The sequence below is a fragment of the Neurospora hispaniola genome, assembly GCF_033458365.1.
Source record: "Neurospora hispaniola strain FGSC 10403 chromosome Unknown B0T23scaffold_2, whole genome shotgun sequence".
Lineage (NCBI taxonomy): Eukaryota > Fungi > Ascomycota > Sordariomycetes > Sordariales > Sordariaceae > Neurospora > Neurospora hispaniola.
Genome location: NW_026944407.1, coordinates 3640972 through 3656338, shown reverse-complemented (window position 1 = coordinate 3656338; position 15367 = coordinate 3640972). Strand labels below are relative to the sequence as shown.

The 15367-nt window shown below is 36.8% G+C and overlaps 3 protein-coding genes across 3 annotated transcripts; all 3 read left to right on the top strand.

Moving 5' to 3' along the window:
* Nucleotides 1-150: 150 nt before the first annotated feature.
* Nucleotides 151-1679, top strand: B0T23DRAFT_426717 (signalosome subunit 2; the record flags this gene model as incomplete). The annotated part of the gene is made up of 2 exons (XM_062840009.1): nucleotides 151-408; nucleotides 465-1679. 2 exons carry the CDS (start codon nucleotides 151-153, stop codon nucleotides 1677-1679), a joined length of 1473 nt encoding a protein of 490 aa, XP_062695889.1.
* Nucleotides 1680-4231: 2552 nt separating this feature from the next.
* Nucleotides 4232-5533, top strand: B0T23DRAFT_374705 (uncharacterized protein). The gene is made up of 3 exons (XM_062836861.1): nucleotides 4232-4933; nucleotides 5053-5171; nucleotides 5253-5533. The coding sequence occupies exons 1-2, from the start codon at nucleotides 4464-4466 to the stop codon at nucleotides 5168-5170; spliced, it is 588 nt and encodes a 195-aa protein (XP_062695888.1). The 5' UTR covers nucleotides 4232-4463; the 3' UTR covers nucleotide 5171; nucleotides 5253-5533.
* Nucleotides 5534-6493: 960 nt separating this feature from the next.
* Nucleotides 6494-7231, top strand: B0T23DRAFT_451846 (uncharacterized protein; the record flags this gene model as incomplete). The annotated part of the gene is made up of 2 exons (XM_062841128.1): nucleotides 6494-6857; nucleotides 7191-7231. Exons 1-2 carry the CDS (start codon nucleotides 6668-6670, stop codon nucleotides 7229-7231), a joined length of 231 nt encoding a protein of 76 aa, XP_062695887.1. The 5' UTR covers nucleotides 6494-6667.
* Between the last annotated feature and the right edge of the window lie 8136 nt (nucleotides 7232-15367).

Sequence of the window (15367 nt, the reverse complement as noted above, 5' to 3'; positions counted from 1 at the left end):
TACGTTCAGTCTTGTGTACTTCGTCACCGCATAGAACAGGCCTCCGTTTTCACGCAAAAGTACGCATTCTTTCTTCAGTATCCCTCAATCTCCTCAATCTCCCATTCTCATACCACCGGATTCTTCACGTCCTCGTTTACGTCAGCAACCATGTCCGACGACGATTTCATGCAAGACTCCGATCAGGAGTATGACTTCGAGTACGAAGACGACGAGGAGGAGGATACCGGCGATGTCGATATCGAAAACAAGTACTACAATGCCAAGCAGACCAAAACATCAGATCCCGAGGAAGCTCTCCAAGAGTTCCTAAGCATACCGCCGCTCGAGCAGGAAAAGGGAGATTGGGGCTTCAAAGCGCTGAAACAGGCCATCAAGCTTGAATTCAAACTTAAGCGATACCAAGAGGTCGGTAATGCCAATGTTGGCCCGTCGTACTTGCCCACAGCTAAACAGAGGTATAGGCAACCGAGCACTACGAAGAACTCCTGACCTATGTCAAGTCGGCCGTAACGAGAAACTACTCCGAAAAGTCCATTGACAACATGCTCAACTACATCGAGAAAGGATACGACGATCCCAAAGCCGTGCAGTGCATTGAGAAATTCTATTCCCTCACACTACAGTGCTTCCAGAGCACAAACAACGAGCGTCTATGGCTGAAGACGAATATCAAGCTTGCCCGACTGTTGCTCGACCGTAAGGATTACCACGCAGTCGCCCGCAAGCTGAGGGAGCTTCATAATGCCTGCCGCAAACCCGACGGAACCGATGACCCCAGCAAGGGCACCTATTCCTTGGAAATCTACGCCCTGGAAATTCAAATGTACTCCGAAACACGCAACAACAACCAGCTCAAGGTCCTCTATCAGAAGGCCCTCAAGGTGCGGTCTGCTGTGCCCCACCCCAAAATCCAGGGCGTCATCCGCGAGTGTGGTGGCAAGATGCACATGAGTGAGGAAAACTGGAAGGAGGCCCAGAGCGACTTCTTCGAGGCATTCCGTAACTACGATGAAGCCGGTGATCTTCGCCGTATCCAGGTCCTTAAGTATCTGCTCTTAACGACTATGCTGATGAAGTCGGACATCAACCCCTTTGACAGCCAAGAGATGAAGCCCTACAGGAACGACCCCCGCATCTCCGCCATGACGGAGCTTGTGGACGCATACCAGCGCGATGATATTTACAGATACGAGGATGTACTTCAGAAGAACACCGACCTGCTAGCGGATACGTTTATCGCCGAGAACATTGACGAGGTTACGCGCAACATGCGCACCAAAGGAGTGGTTAAGCTTATTGCCCCATATACCCGCATGCGTATTGGCTGGCTTGCGGAGAGGCTGCGTATAACTGAACCAGAAGTTATGGACATCCTGAGTTTCTTGATCGTTGATGGGCGAGTCAAGGGCCGCATTGACGAACACAAGGGCGTGCTGGAGCTTGAGTCTCGTGAAGACGCAGATCATGTCCAAGCCATTACTGTTCTCTCCGAGGCTGTTGGGAATCTGTTTAATGCGGTTTTCAAGAGTACCGACGGGTTTCAGTCTGGCCAGGGGGAGTTTATGAATTCCATGGCAGATCAAATTGCTGACATTGGTTCCTTGGACGACACAATGCGATCGATGGGCTCTGGCAAACGTGGCCGCCGCGTGGGTCTCACACAGCGGGCATATTGAGAAAACAAAAGACTCTGAGATGCGTCAAGAGGTTTCATACCAGGAGTTGGGGCTCCAACTGGCCATTCCACCTTGAAAAGAGTCGAGGTGTTTTGGGTTAGACATAAGGTTATGTCCTGATGCAGAACACAGAGTAAAATGGGTTGTGGCTAGTTCTACCCTGGGTGTTAAGTAGAACCCGGCGCATAGAGGGTCATACATCAGAGGCTAGAATCAATGCGTATATCATTTTTCTCGATGGTAATTGTTCGCTGGATCGAGGTGTCTATGGTAGTGAAGGACGGGACCAGTTTGCAGTCAACCTTTGGCTTCGAAATCTCTCCAGACCACGTATCCAAGCCATACATTTCCATTAAAACCTCTCACGCCCAAGAATCTCCAGATCGGTATATAGGCGGGCCCTAGGCTCTCACTCAGCGGCAGGTTCTTCACTGGGACCATGTAAACCAAAGGTTCAGACCTTCTAAAAACTTTCGGGAGCCGACCGTGGTACTGTAGGTGTGCTGATAGCCAGAAAATGCATGGTGTTTTCGCAGGCATGCAACTGGCCCCGAGTTCAATTCCAGGCTTGGATAGCCGAGCTTTTTTTGCTTTATGTTTTGTGCTTTCTTCCCGAGTCGGCTTTCATTTTCTCTATTTTAGGTTGATCGACCTCAACTGGTGGCTTTGAGACCCAATTCGACTGGTTTGTCTTTCCCCAAAAGATTTCCCGGCGCACCGAAGCAGATTGCCTTCTTCTTGTTCTTGGGTGATTCAACGCTTTGTGAAATGGGCAACTACCTGATACACTCGCGAGCCGTTCATCTAAAATTCTCTCAATAGAAGTCTGTCTCCCTAACTACTGTCTTTCTATTTTCCTCTTTTTTTTTTTTTTTTGTTTTTTCTTCACTCGACCGAGATGCCCAGCTGGCAGGAGACCGCTAGTATATCTGCGATCGTGATGATTCTCATAAAGTCCGAGCTATACGTAGCAACTTTCTGATCTCCTTCTGTTCAAGACACCTGCTTCACACTCCACACCTTTCCGACATAACCACTTAACTCTACCGGAACAAGCCGTAACCCATGTGACACCGAGGAGGCCATTATCCAACGCCTCTTTTTCAACCGTATGGTGATCTGGAACCGAAAGATGGTGACTCTGTGCTACATCCACAATATAGATTGTGTCGCGCTAATGTATGTTAACCAACTTCTCACGAGTGGGTGAAATCTACTTTACGTAGACGAAGAAAGGACGCGCAATGATACGTGAACTTATTGAGCATGATTTTTCACTGGGCACTACGAGCAGCTATACAAGTATAGGAAGTCTGCAAGTTCTTCTTCCGTCACACAACTGTCTACATATATGCGATGGGCAAGATGCCAAACTGTCTAGCCCGTTGGATTTGTTGACCCTTCGTCACGGATGCCGGCACAGAAATCATGATTTCAAGATGCTGCGACCCGGGTGGGTCCAGGGTCCGGGGTGATGAATAATAAGTCAATAACAAATCTGCGTTATTGTGGTATATACATCCACTCGATATATTACTTGCATGTATGAGCGGCAAGAATATGAAAGCTGGGGTTACATCTTGCCAAAGACCGAGACACGGGAAGGGAAGTGAGAGAGCAATGGAGGGGGGAGGGGGGGGTATATCTTTCTGTATGGTGTAACTTCAGATGTAAGTAGTGCTTGGTAAATGGGTAAGTGTAAGTAGATAAATCACTGATGTTGGGGTTCGGGGTCCTACCTACTACGCCACCTCTTCGTATGTCGTGTGTCTTGTATCTTGTCTTTTCTCGGTTCGGTCGGTTGGCGTTGGCAGTTCAGTAGACACAGAAAATTAACTTCATGTGTGTTCAAAATGTTTGAGGCACTACGCACTACGCTGTACAGCGACGGCATCCGTGATCTGGGCAACCAACATTACACTCTTTTTGCCCAGCCCATACAGTACACTGGATTTTGCGTACTACATATCCCTACCGTCCTACTGAGACAAAGGTAGGGGTAATTTAGTTGTCGAAAGGTCTGGATGTAGGGAACGGCTGGGTTGTGTATGTGTGTGTGTGTATGTGTTTGTTAAGAAGAGGATAAGAATGATTTCTTGATGGATCGATACTCAATAAACTCTTCAGAGACAGCAGACACTCACACAATGGCCTCTGCGAGTCTCCCGTGTCAGGGAAGCAAAAAGGCAAAAAGGCAGGTAAGAAGGCAGCCAAGGCAGAAACGCGTACACGGGCACACGGGAAACGCATGAAGGGCGGTCACCAAAAAAAGATCAAGGGGCCAAGGTAGGACGATGAAGATGGAAACACGGGATAGGTGGGACAAGCTTCTGCACGAGCGGGAGCTCGCAGTAGCGTGCCGTAGAACGTGACTCGGAATTCAACTCTTGTTGCGTGTTATCGTCTTGTTGAGAGAGCTGGAGAGCGTTGACCCCCGATATGAAGAGGAATGAAGGGGAGACGGTGGAGGAGGAGGAGAAGGAGGAGGGCAGAACAACATACGAGGCTTTTTCTTTGTTTACTTTTTTCCCCACCTTCTCCTGTATCATAAGGGTTGTTCCAGTTTGGGGAGCGGATGTATGAATGCCAATACACTAGTAGTCAACAAACCATAACGATACTATGCAAATAATCTCAAATATCGAAAAAGGGTAACGGCAAGTTGACGAAATCGCCAACGGCGTGTGCGATCCTTTGGGCACACACAGCTCAGCATATTGCAGGTAGGTTGCAGCCGAGGAGAATCGGCTGCTGGCACTGCAGCACAAGGCGTCCTCAGACCGGATGCAAATACTAGTTTCTTTGGCCAATATTCTGCCCTCCACTTCTGCCTTGGCCTTGACTGCGCTTTCACACGGACGTGACAGGATATCTGCCAGGGAAGAATTGCCTGGTCGCATCACCAGTGACCTCGGGGTGCGGGCGGTTGAATGGGGCTGCTTGCAGATCTCCCCCGGCGTCTGGGATGTTTTTTTTTTTCTTTTCTTTGTCTTTTTGTTGTTTGCCGCTGTTTCCTTCTCGTCGTTATCTCGAATCGAAAATGGAGCGTCCTCGGTGATGTTTGTCATTGACATCGATGATAAGGGTCCTCCGGGAATCCAATACTATGGTAAGACCCGCATCTCTCACCCGTACCAGACCCTCTTCAACTTCGTTTCGGATCAAGACAACGGTGTTCTTCGGCAAGCCATCGTGGTTGTAGACAACACCACTGGACACAAAGTTCCTGTTCATTCAGCGCCAACGAGTGATAACTGCGGCAAGCCGTTCGGTTAGGCCTTCATAGTCATGCATGGCCAGCCAACCTCTCAGCTGGCCAAGAGGACAGGATGTTACTGTAGCATAAGAAAACGTTAACCAGAGCAGTCCATACTAACGGAGAAGAGCCCGATGAACATCATTGCGGGCTTGACTGGTCGATGGCTCGCGTAGGTAGGCTACGGAAAAAGATGCTTTCCCAAAAGAGCAAGGCGGTAAAGTGTAACAAGTGAGCTGTAGGTAGAAGTCTCAGCAGTGTCATTGCATACGTTGCCGAAAGGCTATGTGGCGGGGAACGGGACAAGCCTAGTGTACCATGTCTTTCATGTCTGAGGAAGCTTGGTGTTGAAACTCGATCAATGCTTTTGTGTTACGTGACAACGAGAGGTTGCCATCGCACAAATCTTGTGCAACTCGGCCGTGTCCAGTACACATCAATGCTGGTTTGTTAGGTAGTTAGCGCGGAACATACCCCACATCCTTCAAAAGGGTCACACCAGGTTTATCCGCGCAATCTGCCCCAGGGCATTAGCTGAAATTGCCAGAAGGGATCTAAACATACCGCCAAGTAGAGAACGAAAAACCCGGGATTCCACTTGTTTACCATGGGGACGGAGCTAGAGGTAAGTCGGCAGGTAACACATCAGCGCGGTAAGCCACAGGTCAGGAGAGTGAAAACGACATATCGCTTTACGTAGGTACCTGTCTACCTACCCATTGCATCACACACCTCACATATGTAGTTCTAGTACCTTGATGTACAGGATGGATGCCATGCACAGTGTCCCCTCCGGTAGCGGAGGCTAGTACCGCGTGTACACCACTACATATTCATTCCTAACGGAGATGCTCTTTCAGGGAAGGCCATAATGCTATGTACACCTTATGCGGGTGTTTTTAGCCCGCTCTTGGCTACATTACATGCTATGTACATACTGCGATAGTATGCAGAGCATCTCGCCAACTGGATTGGCTCATAATCCTGGCATGATCCACCAAGAATCTCCGTTATGAGTGAGTACACTAGGAACGGTAATAAGCGGTTCCCATACGCGGGAAAGAGCGAGACTTTTACAAGTATAGCGTTGAGAGCCCTGGTTATCGGCGAAAGTCTACGAACGAGGACGAATTGTTCCCTTCCTGAGGCCAATATTGCAAATCCTGAGATTGGCCTTATTCTACCCCTTGTTCCACCTCGTCAGAAGAACCAAAGTAACAAACCAACTAGTCCTGTGTTATAAAAGAATACAGGAGTTTGAACTGAGAAATCATATTGTCGACCATCAGCAAACCAAAGGAGAGGTTGATGTTACAACTGGGCGCGGACTTGCAGCTTGTTTGGGAATAAAGACATGTTGGATCGTTCGAAGCGGCGTCTGCGCAACGAGATATTGCTAGCGCTACAGTTAAACCCACAATAATCGTACAGCAAGTGCGAGATGACCAGCTACCAAGATATTATATTGTACACAAAAGCACATCCGGTTTTATGTGACTTGTAGTTTGCAGTTTGCAACCACGCCTCTTTTCATTTGCATTCATCTCCATTCCCACGACTGCACCCTCTGTACCTAACCACAAGCGACGTCGTCTCCTCCAGAGAGCAACAACCCACAACCCCTAACTCGTTCGCTTCCATCATCTTCACTTAACTTCCAGGTCCTATTGAAGAATGCGAATACATATTGACCACACGACATCCAATTCGACCCTACAACCCCACCACATACATGATATGTGTTCTGGTGGGACCCCAGTCAACGACTGACGACGTCGTGCTCAGCCGTGTTCCGGGTTTGCCGCCTCTGTTTGAGCAGCACCATGAGCGCTGCTACCGTGACAACCTCTCTGGACGCTTGTCCCACGATGTGCGGACATCGGCCGCATATCAAGCAGAGAGTGTCTTGGCACAGGTCGATGGTCCGTCATTGGCAGAAGGTGTACTTGGGGGGTTCTGGGCGCCAAGGCTTCCTTTCCCCCCTCTTTTTACCCTCTAAAGAGGGGGCGCGGAAAATTTGGGACAGCATTTTAATCTAGGACAGTGCCCGAAATGACCCATGCAGATTTGCCTATTAACGCCCTGTAAAATCGCTTATTTATATTGTGAATTTCGTATAATAACAACGCTAATAATAGTATACTCAATTACTATTTTTCGTCGCATTGCCTCGTAAAGCTATAAATTAATAAAACTTTTATATATCTATAAATTAATTAAATCGCTAGTTAATTTACTAGTGCTAATATTTATAGATTATTCCCTCGTCCCCTACGCCGGTGTGGCTACCGCCTAATAGTATATTAATGCGTACTATCGATATTATTCTTTAAGATTTAGCGATAGTAATAGGAAGCCGCCTTTAATAAGGGATATTACATATATAATTAGGGAATTTTATAGTTTGTATCACAAGCATTACTGCTATATTCCTATATATAGATAGAGGGTGCTGTACTATATAGTGCAGTCAGCTGTGTAGCTGCCTGAGTGTAGTACAGCAGTCACGTGCATACGTGCGCTGTGGTCCGTGTACCGGACCTACGTACGTATGCCCTACATAGTTCTCGTGCGCGCACAGGATTCTCTTCCTGTTCCTCGCACAACAATCAAAGTCTTACCTTAGTATTTACTCGCGCCCTATAACACTTTATTATACCTAACCTTCACATTAAAACGTAATAAGTGATTTTGGTTAAATTAAGTTTAGTAGAGGCTAATATAATAAAGTAGTTCTTACGAAATTTACTTTTTAGCGAATTGTATAATTATTAATAGTAAGTCGGAGATTTTAGTAATAGCGATATTGTTAGCCTAGAATAATAAATAAGTATTTAAAATAATAAGGGTATATTTATTATATTGCACAATATAGTAAAGAATATTTCTTTTTCTACTTTAATTATTAATAAATTATTAATTTAGTTATTATATAAATAAAATATTTAGTAACTAAGATTAGGGCGGTTAAATCGACCTTGCTATAGTATTCCCTTCCTTACTTAAAGGATTTAATATATTACTTATAGTTTATAGTAATAATTCTAATATTAGCCTTCGGGTTTTACCTAATTTTACAGAGTAAGTTAGGGGATATAAGGAAGTTATAAAGCTTTTATACTATTTTAATAAAAAGATTAAATTATTCGATAAGAATATTACGGCTGAGTAGGAAAAGTTTAGAGATTATACGTATAACGCCGAAGTTTATATTAAGAAGATTAATTAAGAAATAGGAGTTATTAATAACCGTATTAATAAATTCAAGAATATTAAGAAATAATTTGTAGATTAACTAAAGGTTTTTTAAAACTAGTATAATTAGGTCTTTAAGGATAATACCTCTTTAAAGTATAAATTGGCTATAATTGAGAGGGAGAAGGTAGTTTACGAAAATAATATAATTAAGATTATCGAGGGTAAGGAAACCGATTATTAAATTATTTTCAATTTATTAAATATAATTAATACTATATTTAACGAAGCTAGAAAAGAGTATAATAACGTCCGTATTATAATAAAAATCGTATAGGAAAAATTAATTAAAATATAAAAGGAGAACGATACCCTCTGAAAAGACTTTTATTTCGCAAAAGAAATTATTTTTATGACCGAGAATAATTTAAAGGAGGTTAAAGTAAAGAGTATAATTAGGTTTTAAATTATAATTAAAAATAATATAGAAGAAGTTCCGTATAATATAGGTAATGTAAGTGGTAGTTTTAACGATAATAGCCCTAGAGGATCGGGTAAGGGAATTAACTTTAGTTCCGGTAGTATAGGCGGCGGTTTTAGCGATAGTAGCTTTAGAGGATCGGGTATAAGTTTTTTGGGTATAGGTAACGGACTTGGAGGTAGAGGATTTCTTAGTAGAGGAGGCCCTAATAGTAGAGGTCCTAGTAGTATCTTCCAACCTATTCCTTTAGGCAATTATTATTGTAAAGTACTTTATAAGGATTTTAAGTATTTTAATAGTAAGGAGGTGGATATAATTAAACGCTATAATATTTATAGTGCTTAGAATTCAATTATTTATAATTGTTAATTAATAGATAAACACGAATTCCCCAATAAATTATCTAAATTTCTTTATACTATAGCCTACCTTAGCGGCGAGGTTAAAATTAATATTAATAAGTATTATTAATTTATCCTAAATAATCCGTACTATTTAATCTATTAGAAATAGTAGACGGGTGAGGAATTTTTAATATATTTAAATAAATAATATAAATAGGGAAATTTAGTAGCTATTGTAGAGAAGGAGTTGTTAAATTTTAAGTAAATTAGGAAGTATTCGAACTACGAAAATTTCGAAACTAGATTCGTTTCTTTAATAGATTATTATAATTATAATACGGTTATTAAAGTTTATTTGCTGTACTAAAAAGTATCTAAATTATTAGCTAATTTAGTCTTATATTATTTTGTCTAATTAGAATATAATAATTAGAAAGGATAGTTAACCCTTTTCTATAGTATTATTAAAGTATATATTAGGGCGTTACTGTATAATAATACTATTTAAATTACTATAAATAATAGTAGTAATAGTAATAATAGTAATAGTAGTAGATATAGCGGTAATTATAGTAATAATAATAGATAAAGAGATCCTAACGCTATAGATATCGATTATACGAAATTTATAGAAATTTATAAAGACGTCCTTTAAAAGCGCTATAATAAGGGTAATTATATGAATTATAATAAAGGATAGTACTTAACTAAGGATTATAAAAGTAATATTAATTATAGCACTTAAAGTAAATAATTTAATTATTTAGGTTTAAATATTATTACGCGCTAAAGAACTAGCGCTAACGTACTAATTACTAACCGTACTATAATAAATATAATTAACTTAGTACTAGTAGTTTTAGTAATTTTAGCCTAGGCCCCAGTAGCTATTATAACCGCAGCTCTTATTTAATAGGGAAATAAAGAACCTTAGGGTTAAATTATACCCCGGGGTATTTAGGAATATAAAAAGGAAGGGTAAGGACGAATAAATTTAATATTTATATTATTAGCTATTAGAGGATAAAGCTACTTAAATTAAATAGTTTAGAATTCTATAAATAGAATACAACCCTCCTTTCTACGTATATTTAATATCCCTAGCGTAGTAGTAAAGAGGAATATATATTACTAGTTAATTCTAGATATTTAAGTAAAGCCTTTATAGATTATTTATTCGTAGAGAAGGCGTATTTAGAACTTAAAATATTAGAAAAATTAAAATTATTGTATTTAATAGATAATATTTTTAAAGAATAAGTAGATTAATATATTAAAGCCACTATATATATTAATAATTATAAAAAAATTATTTACTTCTTTATAATTAACCTAGTAGTAGATTACCCGATTATTTTAGGATAGCTATAATTATAATTCTATAACCTAAATATTAACTAAGTAATTAATAAAGTTATTTAGAACGTTGGATATATAAGAATATATATTAATTAACCTTTATAGGTAATAGTATTTCTAAAGGATATTTAAGGGATAGAAGAACCCAAAGACAAGTATTATAATTCCGAATATTATAATTCTGAAAATAAATTTAAGGGGGGATTAGAGGAAGATAAGGAAGACGAGGATTTTTTTAATTGGGTAATTAACGTTATAAAAACCCCCAAGGGAAACTAAATTGTAATATTAGAAGCCCTATTACTATTAAACTACGTAAATAAATTCGAAGAATTATTTAAATTAGAAAGGAAGTTAGCGTTAAAGAATATAAGGATGCGAATTAAAATCGTTAATAGATAGAGGGTCTGGACTATATTTCGATTAGAAAGAGTTAAACGTACTATATTCAAACCTTTTAAACTTATAATTTACATAGTGGTATTAGATTTATCGGACTTTAAAATCGTTAATATAAGAACCTTTATGCTTAATATAAAGTTACGGGGGATTTAGGTAAATTTTATTATATAGGTAGAACTTTAGGAAATTCAAAAGGAGAAGAAGGAGCCCGTTTTAATACCAACTTTGTCGGAGAGAGCTTGGAAGGATATTCTATAAAGTAAGGGAGAACCTTATAAATAATACTTTAAAGATATTAGGGTATACAATTTTATTGACCTTTATAAGAAAGAAGTTACAGGAGAAAATACTAGCGAATAGTCCTTCTAATTAGGAAAGGAGGCTAGGGATTTCGTTAATTATATTTGTAGATTAGGAATAGAAGAAACGCTACCTCCCCCTAAAAATAGGAAACTTATACTATTAACCGAAATTAATAGAATTTATAATATTATGGAGGAAAATGTTTAGAAGTTTATAAAGAAATTAATTAAATTAAAATATATAGTAGAATAAGTAAAAGCCCGTTTCCTAAACAAGTATAAGGATTTATCCTATATTACAAATCCTATAAATACTAAAGTAATTTTAAAATATTATTTATATAATTATAAAATCGAATTGAAACCCGGGATAGAATTACTACCCTACTCTAGAGCGAGACCTATATCTCTTTAGGAATTAAAAATCATTAAATAGTAATTAGATAATAATTTAGTAAAGGGATTTATTTAGCCTTCGACTTCGGATATCGCTTCTTTTATATTATTAATAAGAAAGTTAGACGGTAGTATAAGAATTTATATTAATTATAGAGGTATTAATAATATTTTTCTAAAAAATAGGTACTTATTATTATTAATTAAAGAAACATTTAATATTATTTATAGAATAAGGTAGTTTATAAAGGTTAATATTATTACGGCCTTTAACTAATTATGTATAGTAGAGGGATACGAATGGTTAACGGTATTTATTATAAGGTTTGGCCTCTACGAATTATTAGTATACTTATTCGGATTATTAGGAGCGCCGGCCTCTTTCTAAAACTTTATTAATAATATATTGTACAATATCCTTAATATTTATATAACCGCTTACTTTAATAATATACTTATCTTCTTAGAGACTTATAAAGAATATATTAAATATATGTGGGAAGTGTTCTAGCGTTTGATCGATGTAGGGTTCTAGATCGATATTAATAAATACGAATTCTATATACAAAGAATTAAATACTTGGGTTTAATTATTATTCTAAGAGGTATCGAAATAGACCCCGAGAAGGTAAAAGCTGTTACTTATTAGAAAGTACTAACGAATAAACGCTAATTATAGCATTTCTTAGAATTTATAAATTTTTATAGAAGGTTTATTGCCGGTTTCTCTTATATAGGGAAACTATTATATAAATTTATAAAGAAAATAATTAATTAAAAGTGGGAAGAGGAATATAATACTACTTTTAAAGCTTTGAAGATAGTGTTTACGTCCGTACTAGTATTAAAGATTTATAATTGGGAGAAGCTTATAATAATCGAAGTTAATGCCTTAAATTAGTTATTAGGAGGTACGCTCTCTTAAATATATAATAGTAAATTATATTCTATTATTTATTTTTCTATAAAGTACTTTATAATAGAATATAATTACAATATATATAATAAGGAATTATTAGTAATTATTAAAGTATTAGAAGAATGGAGATTAGAGTTGGAGGGAGCTGTACAACCCTTCGAAATTATTATAGATTATAAGAATTTAAAAACTTTCGGTACTATAAAGAAGTTTATACTTAAGTATATAAAATAGTTAGAATTCCTATTAAGATTTAATTTTACTATTAAATATTATTTAAAATTAATAAATATAAGGCTTAATACTTTTAATTACAAATTTAAATATATTCTTAGGGACGAAGCGGATAATAGATTAAAGGCTAGAAAGAAACTATTTATAAATTCCGACTATTTTAATAAAGAATTTTTTGGGAATAATAACTTAATGGATATTGAAAGCGACGATTTTATAATAAATGTAATATTTAATAAGGGGATACCTTTAGTAATTTGTATGTTAGAAGATAGTTTTGAAGGAGATGACGATGGATTGGGTATTTATATAAATAACCTAGTAAATTAGGTATATATTAATTCCCTAATAATAGGCGATATCTACGACGCTATTCGATTTGGGACTGTTTGGTTAAAATACTTTAAAAAAAAATTAAAAATCCCCTTTGCTAAATATTATATAATTAATAATAGGGTAATATTTTAAAATAGGCTGGTTATTCCGCCGGACGATAAGAAGGTCAATTGGAATTAATCTATTATATTTACTTATTAGTATAGGGAGGATATTTAAATAGAAATAAATGTTAGGAGGCTAAGAGTTTGTATACAGAGGCACTTTAGCGGCTGCTACTCCCCTTCGTTAACGGAAGTGTAGGATTATTTACGATAATGCTTATTTCGGGTCGGACCCGCGGGAAGGATAATCCGGCACCGCGCCGAGGCGCTAGACTAGTATGAGGCTCTATAATGCTCGTTAGCGGAGGAACAGAGTTTGTATAGGTATAAAAGAGGTTTAATAGAGCGTATTTTATTGTAATTAGTAGTTATTAATACATTTTTGGATTAACCCCTAACTTACCGTCCCCTACGTACGGCTACAACCATAGTCACTTTAACCTACTTTTCGCCTACGTTCTTAATAAATTAATAATTCTTCCTTTAGGAATTGAATTAATATTATTAAAATATATATATATAACGGCTAATCTATTTTTTATACTACCGAGGCTATTCCTTATCCCTCTTATATTACTACTTCCGTAATTATTATAGTTAAAATGATCCAACCCCCTCCGCCCTTATTATAATAATATTAATTTATTATAGAGTTTATTAAAGAAGATAGTAATAAAGACTACCCCCCTACGCCGCCCCAAGCTCTCCGTTTGTACCCCTAAATTTCGGAAGCCGATAAATTCGCGTATAAATAGTAATTATTCGAATTTCAATTCATTGTAATTAAATTCCTCTTTAATTACCTCCCTTCGTATATATCTTAGTAGGAATAGTTCGCGTTTGTAGGTTTTACTAAATAAAATTTAGTAGGAAATTACCCTCCTATCTTTACTAGGTTTTATTACTAGGACTACTTCTTCTATAACCAGATTCGTGTTTCTGCTATGTTTCTTCTTATTACTCTTTCGTTGGCGGCTGTCGCTATAACTACCTTTTTACTAATTGCGGCTACGCTAATTTATATTAAATATTATTTTAAATATAATATTATTAAATTTACTAGTAAAAGTTTTTTATAATTATAGAATTACTTTTATAATATCGATATATATTTTTAGGAATACCCTCGTATTTTCTTCTCGTTTATTATTAATTATATTAAAGGTAATTCTAAGAACGTATAAATTAAATATATATTAGTTCTTTATAGTAAGCCCGGTTATAATATTGTTTATAATGTGCTTACGTGGAGCGACCTCTATACTTTCTTAGAGATTGAATATAATAGTAATATTTAGGTTATTGAACGATCCGCTTTCGATAAGTTCGAACGTATGTAGTAAGGCGCTTTGGAAACCGTTCGTACCTTTTATAATCGCTATTATATTAAAGAATTTAATCTATTGTATAATTAATTAGAATATATTCGGGTTGTTATTTAGATTAACCGGTTATATCCCCTCTTTAAATAAGGTATTCTCTCGATGGCCGGTATTAATACAATAAATAAAGTAGTAGCGTATATAAAATGGTTAAAAGGTTTAGAAAATATTGAACTATCTATATTATATTATTAATATTAAGTATTTTTAGGGTATAATCTATTATTTTCTTTATTTTCGCACCTTTCTACCCCCTTTTCGAATATCCCTTTTTAATTATTCTATAATAATAATCCCTCCGATTTTCCCTATTACCCTCCTATTACTTTTTAAATAAATTCTAATTTTATTTACTCCCTTTATTATTAGAAAGGCTATACGTATAGTTAATATACTTAATTAAAGTTATTAAATATTTACTATAAGTATAGTATAATAGGTTATTTCGTAGTAGCGTACCCGAACCGAACTTATTATAATTATAATTAAATTAGCTATTTAGTATAGAATTACCTTATCCCCGTAGGTGCCCCCTTATATAGAGCGAATATTAAATTAATTATAGTTAAAGCGGTAATTATAATTATTTAGGATAATATAGGTAGATTATAAATATATTTAGAAACAAAGTTATTAATAAGGATTTATAAAAATTAGTAGAGTATACGAGGGTTAATAAATTTGGGTGCGGAATTAAATTTAATTAGTAAGTATTTATTTTTATCGAATACAAAAATTAATCCAGTACCTTATTATTTTATTAATTTCTCCTTCTAGCTTGTTCCTATATATAGTACGATTATTTATTTTATTAGAATATATAATTTTTATAGTATTAAGTAGACGAAGCGAATTATATTTATTATAATTAAATCCCCGGTTATAGAAGTTATCTTCGGTTATCCCTAATTTTATAAATAGAACCCCAATATTAATTAGTAGCGACGGTCGTTTCGGTTTTGTATTGAAACCGGCAAT

What these genes read in the sequence shown, in the direction of transcription:
- B0T23DRAFT_374705 (XM_062836861.1), top strand. Translation starts at nt 4,464, where the DNA reads ATGCAAATACTAGTTTCTTTGGCCAATATTCTGCCCTCCACTTCTGCC. An exon ending in TCAGCGCCAACGAGTGATAA is followed by an intron (nt 4,934 to 5,052) that starts CTGCGGCAAGCC and finishes AGCAGTCCATAC; the next exon opens with TAACGGAGAAGAGCCCGATG.